General features: G+C 42.8%; 1 protein-coding gene across 1 annotated transcript in view; it reads left to right on the forward strand.

The window, feature by feature from the left end:
• The first annotated feature begins 173 nt into the window (after nt 1-173).
• LOC121320492 (transforming growth factor-beta receptor-associated protein 1-like) overlaps nt 174-18,309 on the forward strand; it is a 25,862-nt gene continuing 7,726 nt past the window's right edge. The window contains exons 1-8 of the mRNA XM_041258862.1: nt 174-260; nt 1,198-1,899; nt 2,548-2,742; nt 5,940-6,094; nt 10,211-10,293; nt 12,096-12,437; nt 13,380-13,437; nt 18,165-18,308. Of these exons, the coding sequence (XP_041114796.1) occupies nt 1,215-1,899; nt 2,548-2,742; nt 5,940-6,094; nt 10,211-10,293; nt 12,096-12,437; nt 13,380-13,437; nt 18,165-18,308 (1,662 nt within the window). The 5' untranslated portion in view covers nt 174-260; nt 1,198-1,214. The remainder of the gene's footprint in view (nt 261-1,197; nt 1,900-2,547; nt 2,743-5,939; nt 6,095-10,210; nt 10,294-12,095; nt 12,438-13,379; nt 13,438-18,164; nt 18,309) is intronic.

An 18,309-nucleotide genomic window follows, 5' to 3' on the forward strand; every position in this document is an offset into this window, starting at 1 on the left:
TAGGGGTTTCTACATTTTTGCTGTTATGGCTTTAGCTTCGTATTAAATGCACGTTTTGTAAAGCTAGATGACATAACCAAAATCTCTTAACTTTTAACGATAGCAATTTTCCAAATGACAACATTACGTTTGTGTGTCGCGTGATCGGATGTGGATGGAAACTGGAGCAGGAACTCGGAGCAAGTGAAAGGGGAGGTGAAGTGAGGAAGCAGAGAGGCCGAGAAACGTTGTCATCTCATACCAAAGTGCACACTATTTGGGTAAGGGATCATATCCATTTACACACAGATACTGTTTAATTGGGATATTCATTTGAGTGATAACGTGTGTGCTGTCGCCAGTTGCGTCGGTCGTCAGGTAACTAGTCCAGTCCATAGTGGGAAATGAGTAAGAAGGTACAGTGACTGGGTAAAATCAAGCAAGCATATGAATATGTAGAAAACAAAAAAATGTATTTTGAGTGTATTGTATTGAGTCGCAGAGGATCTTGCATTAAGTTTATATATATATATATATATATATATATATATATATATATATATAATATATATATATATATATATATTCATTCATCAAGTATTAGTGTTAAAAAGATTTCCTACTGGCTTTGACCGATTATGACTTGACACTGGTCAGAATTAATTTTAATGTTGCATGGTGCGCATTTAATGATGCAACTCAAAACGTAATATTTAGTAAAAACAACACGAGCATGCTTTATACCATGTCAGTGATTGCTCAAAATGTTGTCGTTCATTTGTAGCAACTTGCACGATATCTATACTTGTACCATTAAAGAATAGTGTACCATTTGTTACTTACTGTAAATCTGTTATGCTGTTAACCTGTGTTGAAAATATTAGCTCTGTAGATGTTTCCTGTGTCCCCCTTGAAATACATTTATTAAAAAGTAAGCAATCTGTCTGTAAACATGCACAGAGTTGGTTAAATAATGGAGCCATGCAGTAAAGACATAAATGTTATTAAAGTTGAACATGATTACAGACATACTACGACTACATCAAATGTTCATGCATTTTACTGATTTTTCTATACAACATTCTCTGTAAATGAGCTGTTTCACACAATATACACTTCACTGCAGTTGGAAGTTATATAAGATACACAGAACATTACGAAGCATTACAAATAACGAGAAAAGAGAGTAAATTAATACAACTGTGTTTCCTTTTGCAGTAGGTGACTGTGACAGAATGAGTGTGAAAGCTTTTGAACTTGTTCCCGCTGTGGAACGAGCGCTCTTGATGGGAGACAAAGCCCGGATAAACATAGAATGCCTTGAATGCTGTGGCAAGAACCTGTATGTCGGCACCAACGACTGTTTCATCTACCACTTCCTGCTAGAGAAGAAGACCACGTCAAAGGAGAAGCTGACATTTTCAGTCCAAAAGCAGCAGCACAAATATCTGGGCCTAAAGAAGCCTGTCAATGAGCTGAAGGCAGCTTCAGCCCTGAACAGGTTAATTGTGCTGTGTGACAATATGATAATGTTGGTCAACATGCTGAACTTGGATCCCGTTCAGTCCGGAGCTAAAATCAAAGGTGTTGTCACTTTTACTGTGAATGAAAACCCTGTGAATGGGGACCCCTTCTGTGTAGAACTTGGCGTCATTTCTACCAAGAGAAGGACTATACAGATCTACATGGTGTACGAGGATCGAGTACAGATAGTAAAGGAACTGTCCACTCCAGAGCAGCCCTCAGCAGTCAGTCTGGATGGCTATTTCCTCTGTTTAGCACTTACAACACAATACATTATTGTAAATTACAGCACTGGAGCTTCCCAGGATCTTTTTCCTTTTGACACTGAGGAGAAGAAACCCATAGTAAAGAGGATCGGCCGAGAGGAGTTTCTCTTAGCTGGACCTGGTGGTTTAGGTGAGTAAAAGAGTTAAGTATTCAAGGACTAAATGTGTCCCTCTGCACAAAGTTGATTCCTTTATGGGGAAATACATTTTTTAACTTTATGCCAATGGATCTCAACTTTAACCTCAAGTACCAAAGGGTGTATTCAACCTTATGAAATTTTATTTAAACTTATTAGATGAACAGGTGTGATTTTATTAGGCATACATGATGGGACAGGCTTAACCAGCCAGATAATTAGCCTGAATGTGGGCAAGTTGTCCAAGCTCTAAAACCTACTGTACAACGGTGCCCGAAGAGTAAAACATAGACCTACTTATTCTATTGCTAATATGAACTTAAAGACTATGTTTGTAAAAGTATCGGAATTTTGCTGGTTTATGTTTTTTTTTTATTTGGGGGTGGGGGGATTTATATGTTCCCTGCTTTACCCCACTGGATAGTCATCCACTGTTCAGAAATGGTTTATAATGAGCAAGATAATCACAGTTACAGTCAGTTTTAAGATACTATTGGTCTGTTAACCAGTTTTTATTGGTCTGTTAATTAATTGGTAGCTAATTGGCGTCTATAATTGGTTATAATTCTAAAAATAAACACCAGTTCTTATTTAGTCTTGCTTCACAGTTAAACCGTTACATCCTTGTAATTTCCTTGCAGGAATGTTTGCCACTGCGGAAGGAATTTCCCAGCGTGCACCTGTTCACTGGTCTGAGAATGTGACTGGGGCAGCAATCTGTTTTCCCTATGTTGTGGCATTGGATGAGGGCTTTATTACAGTGCATAGCATGCTGGACCAGCAGTTGAAACAGATCCTTCCTTTCAAGGATGGACACATATTGCAGGATTTTGAAGGTACTGTAAGCAATGTATAATTGTTTTAATAGTTTGCTCGGTTCCGTCCACAGATTAAAGCCATGTGCTGTGATTTAGACCCCGTTCACATTTGCAATTTAAGGTGGCCTAGGGCTGCTTCAGGGACGCCTTTTCTCATATGTAAAAAAACAGCCCAGGCCACAGTTTCGATGTGGCCCAGGGCCTGCAATCTGACACCAGGGCCGGCCTTTACATATGTATGAATGCAAAGCAGGCTTAGACTATCACTTCTATGATAACGCGGAAAAACGCAGATTTTCAATGATGTCAGAGATTTGTTTTACATTTGAGGAGGGGCGAGAAATATGCAAGGCTTTTTTTATTTGTTTGATAATAGACAAATCAATACATGTTCCATATATAAACATTAACACAGGCAATTTTGCTTTAAATTTACATAAACATAACATCTAATAAAACTGCTTCTGGTATACAAGTTCAGCGTTGAATGAGGCTTCAGTTTACTTCAATCAGTATCCAGAGCTGTTCAAAGATCCCGAAAACAATAACAATCACCCCTAAAGATCGGATCAGTGGGCTTGGCAAGGACGAAGCTCACGTCGATGGTAATGTGCTGTTTTGTACTTCATCAGCAAGGCGGTTGCTTACACTGGTAGGCAGACGATTGTATAACACATGGAAGTGCTAAACATAAACTGAATAAAACGAAATATAAATAGCCGCAAACTTGGGATTCTTTTCTGTGCTCAACGCTAGCGTCTCTCGACAATCTGGCTGGAGAATGCTGCAGCTCTAGGCTATTTTACAATAGCCGTCCGGATGACGGAGACTAAGCTTCGTTCACACTTGCAGTTTAGGCCAGCCCAGGGCTGCCTTAACTCATGTGTGAATGATCGAAAAATGAAAAGGCGGCCCTGGGCCGGGTGAAAGTTAGACCAGCTTTTTGATGCGGCCTAAAGTAGGCAATGCCACCTCAGGGCCGGCCTATCTGTATGTGTGAACCCAACGCAGGCCCTGGGCCGGCCTTAACGCGTCAAAGCGGTGACGTAGCTCAAACCACTCCCCTGCTAGGTGTTCGTTGTATTTTTCACATACCTCTTTATAGACGTGCATACTGAGAAATCCAGTCCCGATTACTCGTTTTACCAAACTCCTCAATAATGCAATCCAAGTCATTATTTTATTACTATAACATCTCAAAAAGCTCTGCGATATTCTTTGAGCGCTGGATGCAGAAGCAGCTATCGCATTTATGTCAGTGTTATCTCTGTGGTGTAAGGGGCTATCAGATACGGCCTTTTGAGTGGAGTTCAGAGAAAAACCTGCAAGTTTTTCCAAGATCTCCAGCCCGGTAAATAGCAATGGGGAATGCACTAAATACACTGACGCTTTTGACGACGATGATGATGATGGGTCAGTCATGAATGGTAAGTATTTCTTCATTCATACAGAAGTTTCATGTATAAGTAATATTGCACTATGAGTATATTGATGATAAAACTATGATATAAACTATATTATATATAATATATATATATATATGATATATATATAATATAATATACATATATATGTACATACTCTTATGAGAAACGCTGGGCAGCTGTACGAGGGACTCTTCTATATATCTGAGCTATATATATATATATATATATATATATATATATATATATATATATATATATATATATATACACACACACACACACACACACACACACACACATTTCAGATTGTAGCTAAGATTGTAAATCTCAATATTGAATAAAAAAAGTTTATTATTGATTAATGGCACTAGTAAGCTTGTAACTTGTTTAGAATTTGAAAGTGTAAAAAATTGTATTTTCGCTAATATTTAATTGCCTGTTATTGTGATTATTATTGTTAATGTTATTCTGCTGGCGATAGAGTAGTAGTTTATGTATCGTGCATGTTGTTGAGCAAAGTGTGTTTGATATGTGACAGAGTATTGCTGTATTTCGATTAGGGCGCTTTCTTAATGAAGTTGTCGTAGCTACATGTGGAACAAGGGTTTTGTTATAGCCATATGTTTGGTAATCTTCCAAGAGAAGGGGATCTGAAGCCTAGTCAGTTTCAAAAGTAGCTTGTTTGAAATTAGTGCCCTACCGGATTGCTGCTGTCTGGATCAAAGTAAACTTGTGTTTCTCTTTGCTAGTTCACTGAACCTGTTAGTTGTTAGAAAAGTAACAGACAGTGCATATCTTTCAAAAATCCCTTTAAAGCTTTTGATCAAACAGTTTTATGTTGTAGTGCTAAAACCCAGCTAAGCTCATATTGTCACCATAGGAGTTTATGAAAATGTGCATAACTGTTGTGGAAAATTGTAGTTTTTACTGACATGCACTCATTTTCCCCAGATGTGTCTGCACCAGATTTTAGAAAGGGATTTGTTTTTTATTTTGTCTTCTCTCATATGGAATCACCTTGATGTTTCCAATTTAAAAAAAATAGCTGGTTCACATGTACAGTATTGCCAGTGTTCCAGAACAATTTGAAAAGGGGCATTTACTGACTTTTGTTGTAAGGATTATTATTTTAGTGGACTTCCATTCCTAAACCCCAGCATGTAAAAACAAACGCAGAATACAATACTAAACCCCATACAGCCTTTAATATTTCTGCAATGTTTCAAATAAGATCAAACATTAACTTGGAAACTAGTTGATGGCAAGATATTTAATCAAGTTTAATCATTCTCTGTTAGACAGGCTAGACAAAAAAGCTGTTATATTGCCACAAGTATACAATTATTACTGTACAATTGAAACTGTTTTTAAAAACATGATTCCAATAGAGTTGTACAAAATCGATAAATCAATACTTAATTTTTGAGTCTGAAAGGCTCCCAACATATTTACATAGTATTTGTTATTGTAGTACCTTTTTTTAAAGAGGCCTAAGGATAACAGCAACATAATTGAGTTGATTTCAGTGTATACCTGTTACAGGGTTTGAATCTGGCTCTGAACACAAGTAAAATAAGACCCACCTTTAGACCAGTAAAGGTTCAGGAGTGAATAACAGGGGATGTTCATGTCGGGGTTTAGGTATACTCATAGCTGCAATATGAAGGGAAGTTCTCCTGGTGCTAGCTGGTTGTCTGAAAACATCCTGTGACAGGTGTTTTCAAAAATTCTATCTAGTTTTTCCCATAATTATGCTTGTTAGTAATTTTTTTCCTTTTTTGAATGCAGGGAAGGTTATTTTAGCCACTATGAAAGAGGTGTATATGCTGGTTCCATTGCCTCTGGAAAGACAGGTCCAGGACCTCCTTGCCAGTCAAAGGGTGGAAGAAGCTATAGTTTTGGCAGAGGGAGTTCAGAGGAACATCCCAAAAGAGAAATTTCTGGTAAGTTGATCTTTTGTGTTTCATTTATTAAACATATGTATGGGATCTGTACCTCAAGGAATACATCCGGGGTGTGGAATAAAAAAAAAAAAAAACATGTTGAAGGAACAAAATGCTGGAAAAATGTACTTGCTCCTCCCTGTCGCACAAAATGCACAAAAAAGTAGAATGCAACTTGCAGGATTTTTCTTTTGTTTAACAATGAACACAATCAACCAATTAGTGATTAATAGCCATATTTGCTTCATGGGTCATGCTTCATGGGTTCAACATCAACCATGGCCTGGCAGCCTGGGGCCGGTAGTTATGAAGCACCACAGGCCCGACTGAGCCGGTTACATTTTTGAACTAATATATAGTGTAAGTGTAGTACACATGGCTTCCATTTCATGAATTGAAATGAACCAGTGTGCTAGAAAGCTGCAAAAACTAATTTACAAACCAACCCCCCCCCCCCCACCCCCACCCCCCCCCACCCCCACCTGATAATGATGTAATTGAACTAGACTGAATTTTCCCATTGCACGTCATACCATCAGAATCTGAGACTACTTACCAAAGTACTGTGTTGCTAAGAATTGCTCCCACTACGTGGACAATCTTTACAAATTGGGTCTTCTACAGCTAAGCAACCCTTAAGCCAAAAGGAAAGCGCTGTAATCAAAAATCATACAGAAAGTAATTATAAAAAAATGAACATTTGGAGTGGAGACTTCACATGGCTTCATTATGACAGTGGAAAGTAATGTTCTGCCTTGTTTCCCCCAGACTTGCAGATAAAACAGCAGCAATAGTTATAGTTCGGAAGATAGCAGGTGTTCGTCTTCTGTGACTTCACAATCTTTCCAGGACTCGTTGGTATCACTCAGCAAGATTAGCACTGACTTGGGAAAGTATTGTGGTACTGTAGGGTGACCCCACAGGCTCGCGGCGCCGTCCTCTACGCCTGCTCTGTCCATGCTCTTTTCGGCACAGACACCGATTGGTGCACCCACAACACCGTCCGGCTCCAATTGCTAACGAGCTCGGCACCGACACCCCACGCCATGTCAGAACGCTCCACAGCGTCCTCCGCTGGTTTTCACCAGTGCGATCAGTGCGCGGAAAAGCTCCCCAGGAAGGACGAACATGCGTCCTGCACCAGGTGCCAAGGGCCAGACCACGTGGCCAGGGCGTTGGCAGGTGAGTCTCTCTCCTCGGGGCAGGGAATAATGAGGTCAGTGGTACAAGGCCCTTCCCAAAGGTCCTCTAGAATCCCGCCCGCCACTGTGACCAGGGAGCTCCCCCATACCCCTGGGTCACCTTCACCTTCACCGCCACCGGTGCAGAGGTGTAGGCATCCCTCCGTGGAGGCGAGATCATCTCCGTCTAGGAGACACCACTCGAGGGGGCGTTCCCCAGGAGGCAGGCGATCACCGAAGAGGTACTGCACTCCTTCCCCACGTAGGCGCAGACGCTCTCCATCTGGATCACCACAGAGACGCCAAAGCTCGGCATAGCGGTGCTTCCAGGAGCTCGCAGAGACAGTGAGGGCTCAGCAGGCCATGCTAGAGACCCTGTTAAAGTCTCAGGGTAGACTGCCCCCTACCACTGGGCAGCCCCAGCTTCCTCATTCCTGTTCTCCATCCCCGGCCCCACTGAGACCCCCAAACCCAGATGAGCTGTCATTCACAGTGTCGAGGTCGGACATGTCCGACCCCGCCACTTCAGTTGGACAGGCCACAGCAGGGGGCTCCATACCGCCCCTTCTGCATGTATCGCAGAGGGAGGAGTTCAGGGCCTTGATGCAGCGCGCAGCTGCTGCCACGGACGTTCCCTGGCCGGCAGAACAGAAGGGGAAGGGGAACCGTTTTCTTAAACAAAAAGGGCACCCACAACAAGCCCTACCCTTGTGCAAGGACTTCCTGGAGCTGGTTCGCGCATCTTGTGGCAACCTGGCGTCCACTCCCTCAGGCTCCAGAACGGCAGAGTCCCTGCTACACACTGCAGGAGCCCAAGAAGCTGGCCTAGGCATGTTCCCTACCATCGGGGACACAGTCACGGTGCTGGTGCAGTGATCCACCTTCACCAGAAAGGGACAAAGACCCCACTTGCCCATCCAAGCAGGACTACTGACGCCATGCTCAAGAAAGCATATACGTCAGGGCGTTATCAGTCCGCCCAGTGAATGCAATGGCCATACTGGTGCTGTACTAGTCGCAGCTGGTGGAGTGGCTGCAGTAACGGGCAACTGAGGTGGACACAGGGGAGCTCCAGGCGGTGACAAAGGCAATGACTGACCTAATGGGGGAGTTAGGTGAGGCATCAGGCAGGTCTCTAGCGGCACTGGTAGCTGCTCGCCGACACCTGTGACTAACCCAGGCCAAGGTCGTGGAGACCGAACGGGGCTTGAACGCCGGCCTCCACCCCAGACCAAGCAAGCAGGCAGAGAAAGAGCCAGTGGTAAGGGACTACCGCCGGCCAGGGGTAACCGGTTCTCTGGCAGGAGGCCGGGGCCTAAGAAAGACATGCCCTCTCCCAAGTCCAAGGGAGACTGCCCTTGAGGGGCTCCGGCTGCCACCTTCCCCCCTCACAACCGGACTGACCACTAGACACGACCCATGGCAAGGCTGCACCCAGGACTCCTGAATGCTATCAACAGTGAGACATGGTTACACTCTGCAATTCTGCTTAGGCCCGACACCCTTCAAGGGTGTGCTCTTTACCACCATCGAACCAGCGTGCCTCCTTCAACAGGAGATCGGCAGTCTTCAACAGAAGAACCGTGTGCTCTTGGCGTCTACTCCAGGTACTTCCTGGTGCCCAAGAGAAATGGCAGTTTCAGGCCTATTTTGGACCTCAGGGTCCTCAACATGTTCCTCAAACAAAAGTTCAACATGTTGACCACACAGCGTATCCTCCAGTCCGTCCAGCCGGGGGCGATTGGTTAACATCGATCGACCTGCAAGACGCCAACTTCCATGTCCCAGTCTGTCCCGTGCACAGAAAATATCTGTGCTTCGCCTTTCAAGGCAACGTGTACGAATTCTGTATGCTGCCGTTTGGCCTCTCGCTGGCGCCCCGCACATTTTCAAAGTGCATGGATGCAGCACTGGCTTCAGGGTATTCAGATCTTGAACTATCTGGACAATTGACTAGTTTGCGCACATTCCACAGCACACGCCGAGGCGCACACCAGACAGGTCATAGATCGTGTGACGAAGTGTGTATAATTTTTTTCGGTTTTAGCGTTGCTGTGACCAGCTCAGTTACAAGTTTGCTTGTGAATAAATGAGTGTCATTTGTACACATGCAATTTTAAATCTTAATAGTATTTTCATTTTCTGATCAGCACAGAAATGTGTGCATGTTAAATGGCTGAAGTAACGTATAGCCTTTTGAAGGGCTTTGCTTAGCCACTTTCTTTTTCTTTTGAGAGACGTGGGCTATCTTCGGTTACCCTACACAGTTAGAAACACAGTGAAAATAAAAGCCACCATGACAAAAGATATATAAATAATATATCGTGGGCCAGATAAAACTGATCCAGGCCAGTAAAAACAAAAGCTTCGTGGCCAAAGGGGCCAGTATTAAAAATCTAAACGTAGAGCCCTTTTCAGTCCAAACATTCTTGGAATAATTGAGCGGTTTTAATTTGTGTTCATGGCAAAAACCTAAATAATAATAATAATAATAATAATAATAATAATAATAATAATAATAATAATAATAATAAAAACAAAAGATTTAAACTACGTCAGACCTCAGATACCAAGAGAATTAGAAAGAAAGATGTTTCTTATGGTTCCTCACATGCTTGGTACCACCAGAAGAAAGCCAATATTTAATAGCTCTGCTGGAGTCATACTCCTCAAATTCAGGCCTCTCAATCTTAACCTCTTCTGTGCTACGGACGTACCTGGCACGTCATAAAATGTGCTTTCCCTGTGCTACGGATGATTAAAAGCATAGCTTAAAAAAAAGCTGGAGTGCTGATATATACATGTGTATATATATATATAATATATATATATAATATATATATATATATTAATATATAATATAGCTCTCCACCAAGAAGAAACTATATGTGTTTACTGCTTTTCTTGTATCTATTTTAACAACCAACTTTTTTAGGTGATGTACAGAAGAATTCTGCAGCAAGCGGGATTTATACAGTTTGGACAGCTTCAATTTTTGGAAGCTAAAGACAATTTCAGGTAACCGCTTTTACTAATAAAGAACCTTCGCACCACTGCCACAGTTCCAGTTATATAAGTTATGGAAATGTGATTTGATGCACAATTTCTATATTCTAAAACATATTAACATGTCTTAATCATAAAGGACCATTCTTCTAGACATCACCGATTTAGGGACGGACCGGTTTTGAAACTATTCTGAGAGAAGTAGAGCAATTGTAACAATATACAACTAGAATGTAACAATATACAACTGAAAAATTACAGGTTTTTATTTTAAACTGGATGTTGGTTTTTGCCAATGTATACCCCCTTTTTGTCTATTATTACTGTTTTCTAGGAGATACACAATATCTTGATAATACTGTTTTATTTTGACTCTGACATTGTAATAAGCAGCACTGCACTGTATCCTAAGATAGCGCAGAGGGATAGACGTCAGAGGATCAAATGACATTCAAACGTGGTTCTCTGTCACGTCACAAACACGTTATCACCTGATTATGTTCGCCAATCAAAGTCTGATTATTGTGGCAACTGCTGGGCATAGTAACTACTAGCTTGATCTAAAACTAAATTGAAATACTTGCACGAAATTATAATATTTTTAGTGGATGAGGAATGGGGAGAGAACTTAAATCAGTTTATGAATATTCAAAAGAAAACAAATGTTTCAAAGTGTACAAAAATAGCAGAAGTGGGTCAGATGAGGCTGAGGATGAATAGCGCTGCAAATACTGCTGCACTGAGGTACATGTTCACGCTGACAATAAATAACTGAAAAATAAGCAACACATTAAACTAAAACAATAAAGTGAACTGAGAGAAAAGAAATCAATTTCTGCGGCTTTTACATCCTCTTTAACAAAAAGAAAGCACAGAATGACTGTGTTAATGAGTTTGTCCGAGCGCTGTGCTTTGCCGAACAGCCACTGTTTATTGCAGAGAGGTATGTATTGGTGACTTCGTGCGACAGTACTGTCTGTCCATCAGCTAAAACACTGCCTAACGCTGACAGTCTTAATCGTAAATGTTTGATAGATGGTGCTTTAGTTGGTAAACTTACGTGGAGCGCATTGATGGAAGTGACTAGTGTGATTTTTGACCCTTCTCCCGATGGCTTGCACTGCCCAGGTCTGTCAATTTTCTTTTCTTTTTATGATTTCAAGGTGAATAAACCTGGCTTGTTTTGTGCCGATGTCATGTTCATACCTTCTGCAGATACTATTTCCGGCAGCACAGCGATTGCCCAAGCATTCGCAAAGTACCAGCTAACTTGGGAAGACGTGGCTTCGACTTGCATAGATTCTGCAAACTTAATCAGAAACCGGAACTTATACGCATCATATTCCACATATAAAGTGTGCATACTGAGATTTTTCCCCTTCGATTTTTACTAATGTTTCAATTAAAAACTATTTTTACCGATTTTTATCCCTATTTTATTATATGTGAAATATACTGAAATATATATCTGAAAAAAAAGTATGATAAAAAACGAAAAATCGGAAAAATCTGTTCCATCTATTTTATTCCTCAATGAGTTAAGGAATTGTAACAAAAAGAAAAGATTAGATAGAGTCAGTTGATATAAAATTACAATGGTCTAATTTTCAATCAACTTTTGAGTCGTTAAAGTTGAAGTTTTTTTTTTTTTTTTCATAAACTTGGTACTCAAATGTAAATACTTCATGTGCCATGACAGGCATATAAGAAAACAGCAAAGGTTTACCTTATTCTGCCTCACATTTTGATGTCAGTCATTTTCAGCTATACTCCTGTTTTTTTCTGATCTTGTCTTTATGTTAAATTTACTGCAGGAAAGGTCAGCTTGATGTCCGGGAGCTCATTTCTTTATATCCTTTGCTACTGCCTTCAACTTCGACGTTCACACGCTCACATCCCCCATTGCACGAGTTTGCAGATCTGAACCATCTCGCCCAGGGGGACCAGGAGAAGATCACCAAGTGCAAGAGGTTCCTGATCAGCTACTTGAAAGAGATCCGCAGCACTGAGGTTGCTAATGGTTACAAGGAGGATGTGGACACAGCGCTGCTGAAGCTGTACGCAGAAGCAAACCATGAAAGCTTGTTGGATTTGTTAGTTTCGGAGAACTTCTGCCTTCTTGTGGACAGTGCTCCGTGGCTTGAGAAACACAAAAAGTAACTTGTAGCATTATTTGTTGTTATTGTTAGTAACACCTTTCTTCTACAGGCTCATTTTTGCCCTTTAAATGTCATATACTGTAAAGCCACATATGTTTGTGAGCCTTTTATTATGCACAAATATCAAATTCCACTAACAATACATACTTCGTATATTGCAATAGGTCGCCAACATTTCTGTTACAAAATAGGTTTTATGGGTGTGATTTGCCAGATATTTTGGTTGCAAATATTTTTGGCTTTACTGTATCTTTGTTCCAACAACAGTGGCATTTGAGGGGGCTTTTACAAAGAAAAGGGCAGCAATATGATATTCATTAGGCAAAATTAAGATTTTAGCTTGAGACATGTAGTGTTGTGGGATGTCAGTCGTTCTGTGAACAATCCCTCCGTTTCAAAGGTCGCTCTTGAAATCAGGACTTAAAGGATATGCTGCAGTAAGAAAAAACCTCTGTTAAGAAAGGGGAATAACACTAAAAGGCTAAAGTATGCACAAGAGCACAGAAATTGGACTATGGAACAATGGTCAAAGGTGCTTTGGACTGTTGATGGGTGGACAACGACACATCTGCCAGTTCTGTTGTCAATTCAGCTCTTGTCTTCTATTCTTTAAGGATATTATCTTCAAGTATTGCTCATATTTGTTAGACAGCTTTTTTGGGTCTTCCAGTCCTGGGTTTGTCAATTACAAATGATGTTTCTCTGTACTTGTTAATTATGCTTTGGATACCACACCTTGAAAATCAAGTGATGTAAGCTATTTTACTCAATGTTTTTCCTTCTTTATGCAAGTCAAGGTTGTTGTAATAGTAGAAAACACTAGTGGAGGCTTTGAGTAAATTGTTGATGTTCATAATGCATCAGAGTAGAAAAATGCAACATAGGCATGATGAAATGCTAAGCTCTTTAATTTGAATGTGTGTTTCCTCTTATTTTTAGATATTTTGCACTAGGACTTCTCTATCACTGTAATGGTCAGGATGATGCTGCTGTGCAGGTAAGTTGAACAGCTTACAGTGAGGCCCAGCCCAGCTTTCACTGACACAATTAAATCCTCTCCCCTGACCTGACCCTGTTAGATTATGTGTTAGAGTATTTGTTCTCTTTCAAGTTGAAGACAACCACCAACAATACTTTTGGGATATGCCTGCCACAGGTCAGGTATTCACTGAGTATTTTATGTCAGGGCTGCCGATAGGCCCCTCCGGGGAGTGATGTCCTCGGTCCCGCCTTCCGAGGGAACAAATAGTCACTCCATGGAGCTCACTTTCTCTTTTGCTTCTCACCACGGTAAGGAAAGGTACTCACCTGTCCAGTTGCTGTGATTGAGTCTGTATAAAAGAGCTCTCGCTCGCGTTTACTGGAGTTCCCCTGCTTTATTTTTGAAAAATATGGATGGAGGTCAGCTTGCCACTTCCCTGGAAACTACGCTTTGTTATTTTTTCTCTCTTTTCATCCGTCTGCATCATTTGCACTTTCTAACCTTCACCATCTGCTGTTTATATGTTATTTTCTCCTGCTGTTTTCAGATTAAAATTTTTTTAAAAAGAGACGTGTGATTCCTCCACCAAGGCCCGGCTCTGATGCGTTCCACTGTCGATTCCACCGGTTGTCTCTGCCCGCCTGCTCGGTGTGCTTGGCCTAAAAGCAAAATAACTAAATTTAAAAAACTCTCTACAGTCTCTCACAGCTCGGCTGTTGTGTGTGCTTTTTTTTTCTTCTACTGCTCTTACTGTTCAAAAAAAAAAATAATAATAATAATAACATTAGACAACTTGTGCTTCTTCCACCATGGCCTGATTCTAGCTTGCCCCGCTGTTGAGTAAACTTCACCGGCTGTCTCGGCCCACCCACCTTGGTGCGTTGAACCTTCAAAAAAAGTACTGTCCTTTCTTACTGTCTATTAAAGCAGTTCACCCCCGGCATATGCTACGCGCTACACCGGGTTGTGTGACTACACGTAGTTCTGGCTAGGCGCCTGTCATTATTACCCTTGGTGCTTGCACCCTCTGTGCTCAACGTCCTCGGTGATTAGACGCTCTGTGCTTCAGTGCCCGGGCACTTTAGTACTCGGTCATTAGGCACCCCTAGTGCCCCAGTGTTGAATGCCCTTGTTGCTTCGGCACTTCGGGGCCTCAGAGCTTCTCTGTACATGGTGCCCGCGGTGCTTCACTGCCCTTCGTGGCTCAGCGCTCCAAAGTTTTAAAGCCCTCGGTGCTGCGGCAGCCTCAGGGCCTCAGAACCTTGGTGCTTCAGTGCTGTCAGTGCCTTGAGTCAGACGCCCTGGTTGCTTCTGCACCGACGAGCCCTCAGAGCCTCGGTGCTTTGGTGCCCTCGATTTCGGTACTTCATTATTTAGATGCTCCTCAGTGCTTTGACACCTTCGGAGCCTCAGAACCTCTGTGCCTCAGAGCCGGTGCACCACTTGACCTCGGTTCTCCTGCACCCTTGGTGCCTGAGTATTCCAGTGTTTGGAAGCCCTCAGTGCTTCTGTACCTCCTGTGCCTCGGAGCCTCGCTGCTTCAGCAACTTGGTGCCTCAGTGCTCCACTCGATCCTCAAGGCTTCAGACCCCCAATACCTTCGGTAGCCTTGGTGCTTCGGTAGCCTTGGTGCTTCGGCACCCTCGGTGCTCTAGTCAGACACCCTTGAGACCTCAGAGCCTCGGTGCCTCGACGCTCCGGCATTAGACGCACTTGGCAATTGGTGCACTCTTTGCTTCAGTGCCCTCAGGACCTCAGAGCCTCAGCACCTTCATTTCTGGGCGCCCTCGGTGCTTGGGCAACTGATATGCGTACTGTCTCGTTCCTCTGTATTGAGACTGCGTGCACGTAGTGTTACCATAATGGCGAACATGCCGAAGTTCCATGCCTGCACATCCTGCGGCATGAAGCTTCCTTCAGAGGACAGTCACCTCCTCTGTGTTCAGTGCCTGAGCATGAAGCGCGTCTCCTCTTCCTTGGGAGATGCTTCCTTTTGTGAGATCTGTGCAACGTTCCGGCCTTGGGTTCTATATAGCAGACTTGCCAGATTTTCCAGTGTGTCTTCTCTAGCTGGCTCGACTGAACCATCCACAGCGCTGGGAATCCTGGTCTCTCCTATCATCCAATTATCCCAGAACTCTCGCAGAGCATTCCCTGCACTCAGGATCTGATGCCTCATGTTCACAGCCGCTCTAGATGTCCTGCGCGGAGCACTAAGCGGGGCGAGACAATCAAAGCAAGCACAGGACATACCTGATTTAAAGGACCAAATGGCCAGACAGCAGGCCCAACCCCCTGCTCCACCTGGTCAGGCTGCTGGAGATCCATGCACATAAATGCGCTGGAACTGTGAACGGTTGACCTCGCTCTCCAGCATTTTTCGTGGCGCTCCAAGGGAGATATGTCATGGTCCCGGGCGGTCAACATGTCGGTAATGGCATATGTCAACCATCAGGGAGGACTTCCTTCTCCGGGGTTACATCGCATAGCCTTCCGACTGTGGACATGGGCAAAACAGAATCTGCTGTTCACCTTCCCGGAGTAGTGAATTGGGTGGCAGACCTTCTCTCGAGGCAGTGGATCTCGGGTAGTGGAAAGCATTTGGTAGTGGTTTGGCAAAGCCCTAGTCGATCTCTTTGCCATAGCGGAAACGACTGACTACCCCCTATGGGTATCCCTCCACCACTAGGCATCGATGCCCTGGTGGCCCAGGACACTTTTGCATATGTTACCGTTGCTCCCGGCCTTCCTGGAGAACGGCTGGAGAGAGAAGGCGACAATTCTCCTGGTGGCCCCCATATGGCCCAGAAGAATCTGGTTTTGGACTCTCTGCCAGCTACTACAAAGTCAGCCGTGGGAAATTCCGCTACACCTGGATCTTCTCAGTCAGATAAGAGGCACTCTCTGGCACCCAGAACTGGCAGACTCCAATTAGGGGTCTGGCCCCTGAACAAGACCATCTGTCCGCTTTAGGGCTTTCAGACGCAGTCGTAAGTACACCGCAAAACTCTAAGGCCTCCTCCACAAGGTCGTTATACGCCTACAAATGGAGATATTTTCAAGACTGGTGTCTGATCCGGGGTCATGACCCTATCTCTTGCCCTATAGCAACTACTGCTGGAAGCTGGAAAATACCCTTCTACGCTGAAAGTATGCCTGTCAGCCATATCTGCATGCAATGTCCCTGTTGACTCGGTATCTCTAGGTGCCCTTTTCCTGGTGACCTGTTTTTGAAGGGTGCTCGATGGTTACATCCACCTGAAAGGGACGTCCTCCCCATTGGATTGTAGACACAGTTTCGACCGCATGTACTAATGCCGGCCTACCCTCACTTGGGCTTGTGGGTGCACACTCTACCTGAGGAGTGGCTACATCATGAGCCCTCTTTAGAGCTACATTATGTGCCCTCTTTTGACATCATGAGCCCTCTTTTGACATGTGTACTACAGCTAGTTGGGCTACCCCGCATACTTTCACCAGGTGCCTTCGTTAGGCACAGGTTGCACGCTCACCGGAGGACGTCACTCCCCGGAGGGGCAGCTCTGACATAAAATGCTCAGTGATACCTGACCTGTGGCAGGCATATCACAAAAGTATTGTTGGTGGTTGTCTTCTCTTTCAGGGAACCAGGGTTACATCTGTAACCTAACGTTATCCCGTGTTACATAGATTTTCGTAAGAACATAATAAAAATTACAAACAAGGGGAGACTATTTGACCCATCAGTGTTTGTGCACAAAGTGAGACCGTAGACGTATTTGAATTTGTAGTATGCCTAAAACCTGAGTTAACAACAAGCAGTATTTGAAAGCAGATCGCAAATGATTATGCACTACCACTACCAATTATGTCTAGCTGCTTTTGTCAAAACAAGTAGTAAGTGTTGTTGTGTATTGCAAGAACCGGCAGCTGATTGTGGTATATGCAGTGTACACAGGAGAGGAGATTAGACAGGAGAGAGAAAGAAAAATCCCTGAGCAAGAAGAATCTGTGATCCATACCAAACACTGCTGGTGAAGGTTAAATCTCCATGGGGATATCTGTAAATATTATAGGATGTAATTAAATGTTCAGTGAAAGTGTATTAGACCAGGGAGTACTGACAAATCCACAGTACTGCTGTGTGCAAAGATCTTTTAAAGCAGTCTGTACAGAGATTTAGAACTGTGTCACTGGGTACTAAACCACAAGTGTCCTGTAATATGGCAGAAATAATTTGTCACAAGGTAAAACTAATAACTACCGTTTCAAACCAAGAAGGCATTGTAACAGACCTTTTTGTTAAAATCTACCTAAATAAGGGGCATATTTTCACAATGTTTACGCCATTTTTTAAAATTTTATTTTTATATATATATCAATAAACTTTAGATGGTACAAACGTTCTTTTGTGTATTGTTATTCCTTGTTTTCAACAAATTTTCCCCCCCCACATAGGCAGTGTCCCAGAAACCTGGAAAAAGAGAAAGCTTTTGTTAATTTTATGCAACTAGAATTAAAATACAATGCAAGTATTATATAAAATTCTACAAGGCATGACAAGCACTTTCAAAGCCCATAGTAAACCCTTTAGTAGTTACAGCTTTTTTAATTGTCACATGCAGCTCACACACTGAGAAGTATTTTGTGACCCCATTGATTTAATTAACAAGTTACTATTGGCCTGTGCTACATAGCCTTTTGATGTCAAAGTGTTTGCCTGTAGGCATCAGTAAAAGTGATTTCTCTTTGTCGCCCCTCAGTTGTGGGTGAGAATAGTAAAGGGTGAACTTCAAGATACTACCCAGCCAGACCTGTATGAGTATGTGGTGGATTTTCTTAGCTTCTGCTCAAGTCAGGAACTGATCTGGAAATATGCAGACTGGGCTTTGCAGAAAAATCAAAAGG

The sequence above is a fragment of the Polyodon spathula genome, chromosome 9 (assembly GCF_017654505.1).
Source record: "Polyodon spathula isolate WHYD16114869_AA chromosome 9, ASM1765450v1, whole genome shotgun sequence".
NCBI classification, from domain to species: Eukaryota; Metazoa; Chordata; class Actinopteri; order Acipenseriformes; family Polyodontidae; genus Polyodon; species Polyodon spathula.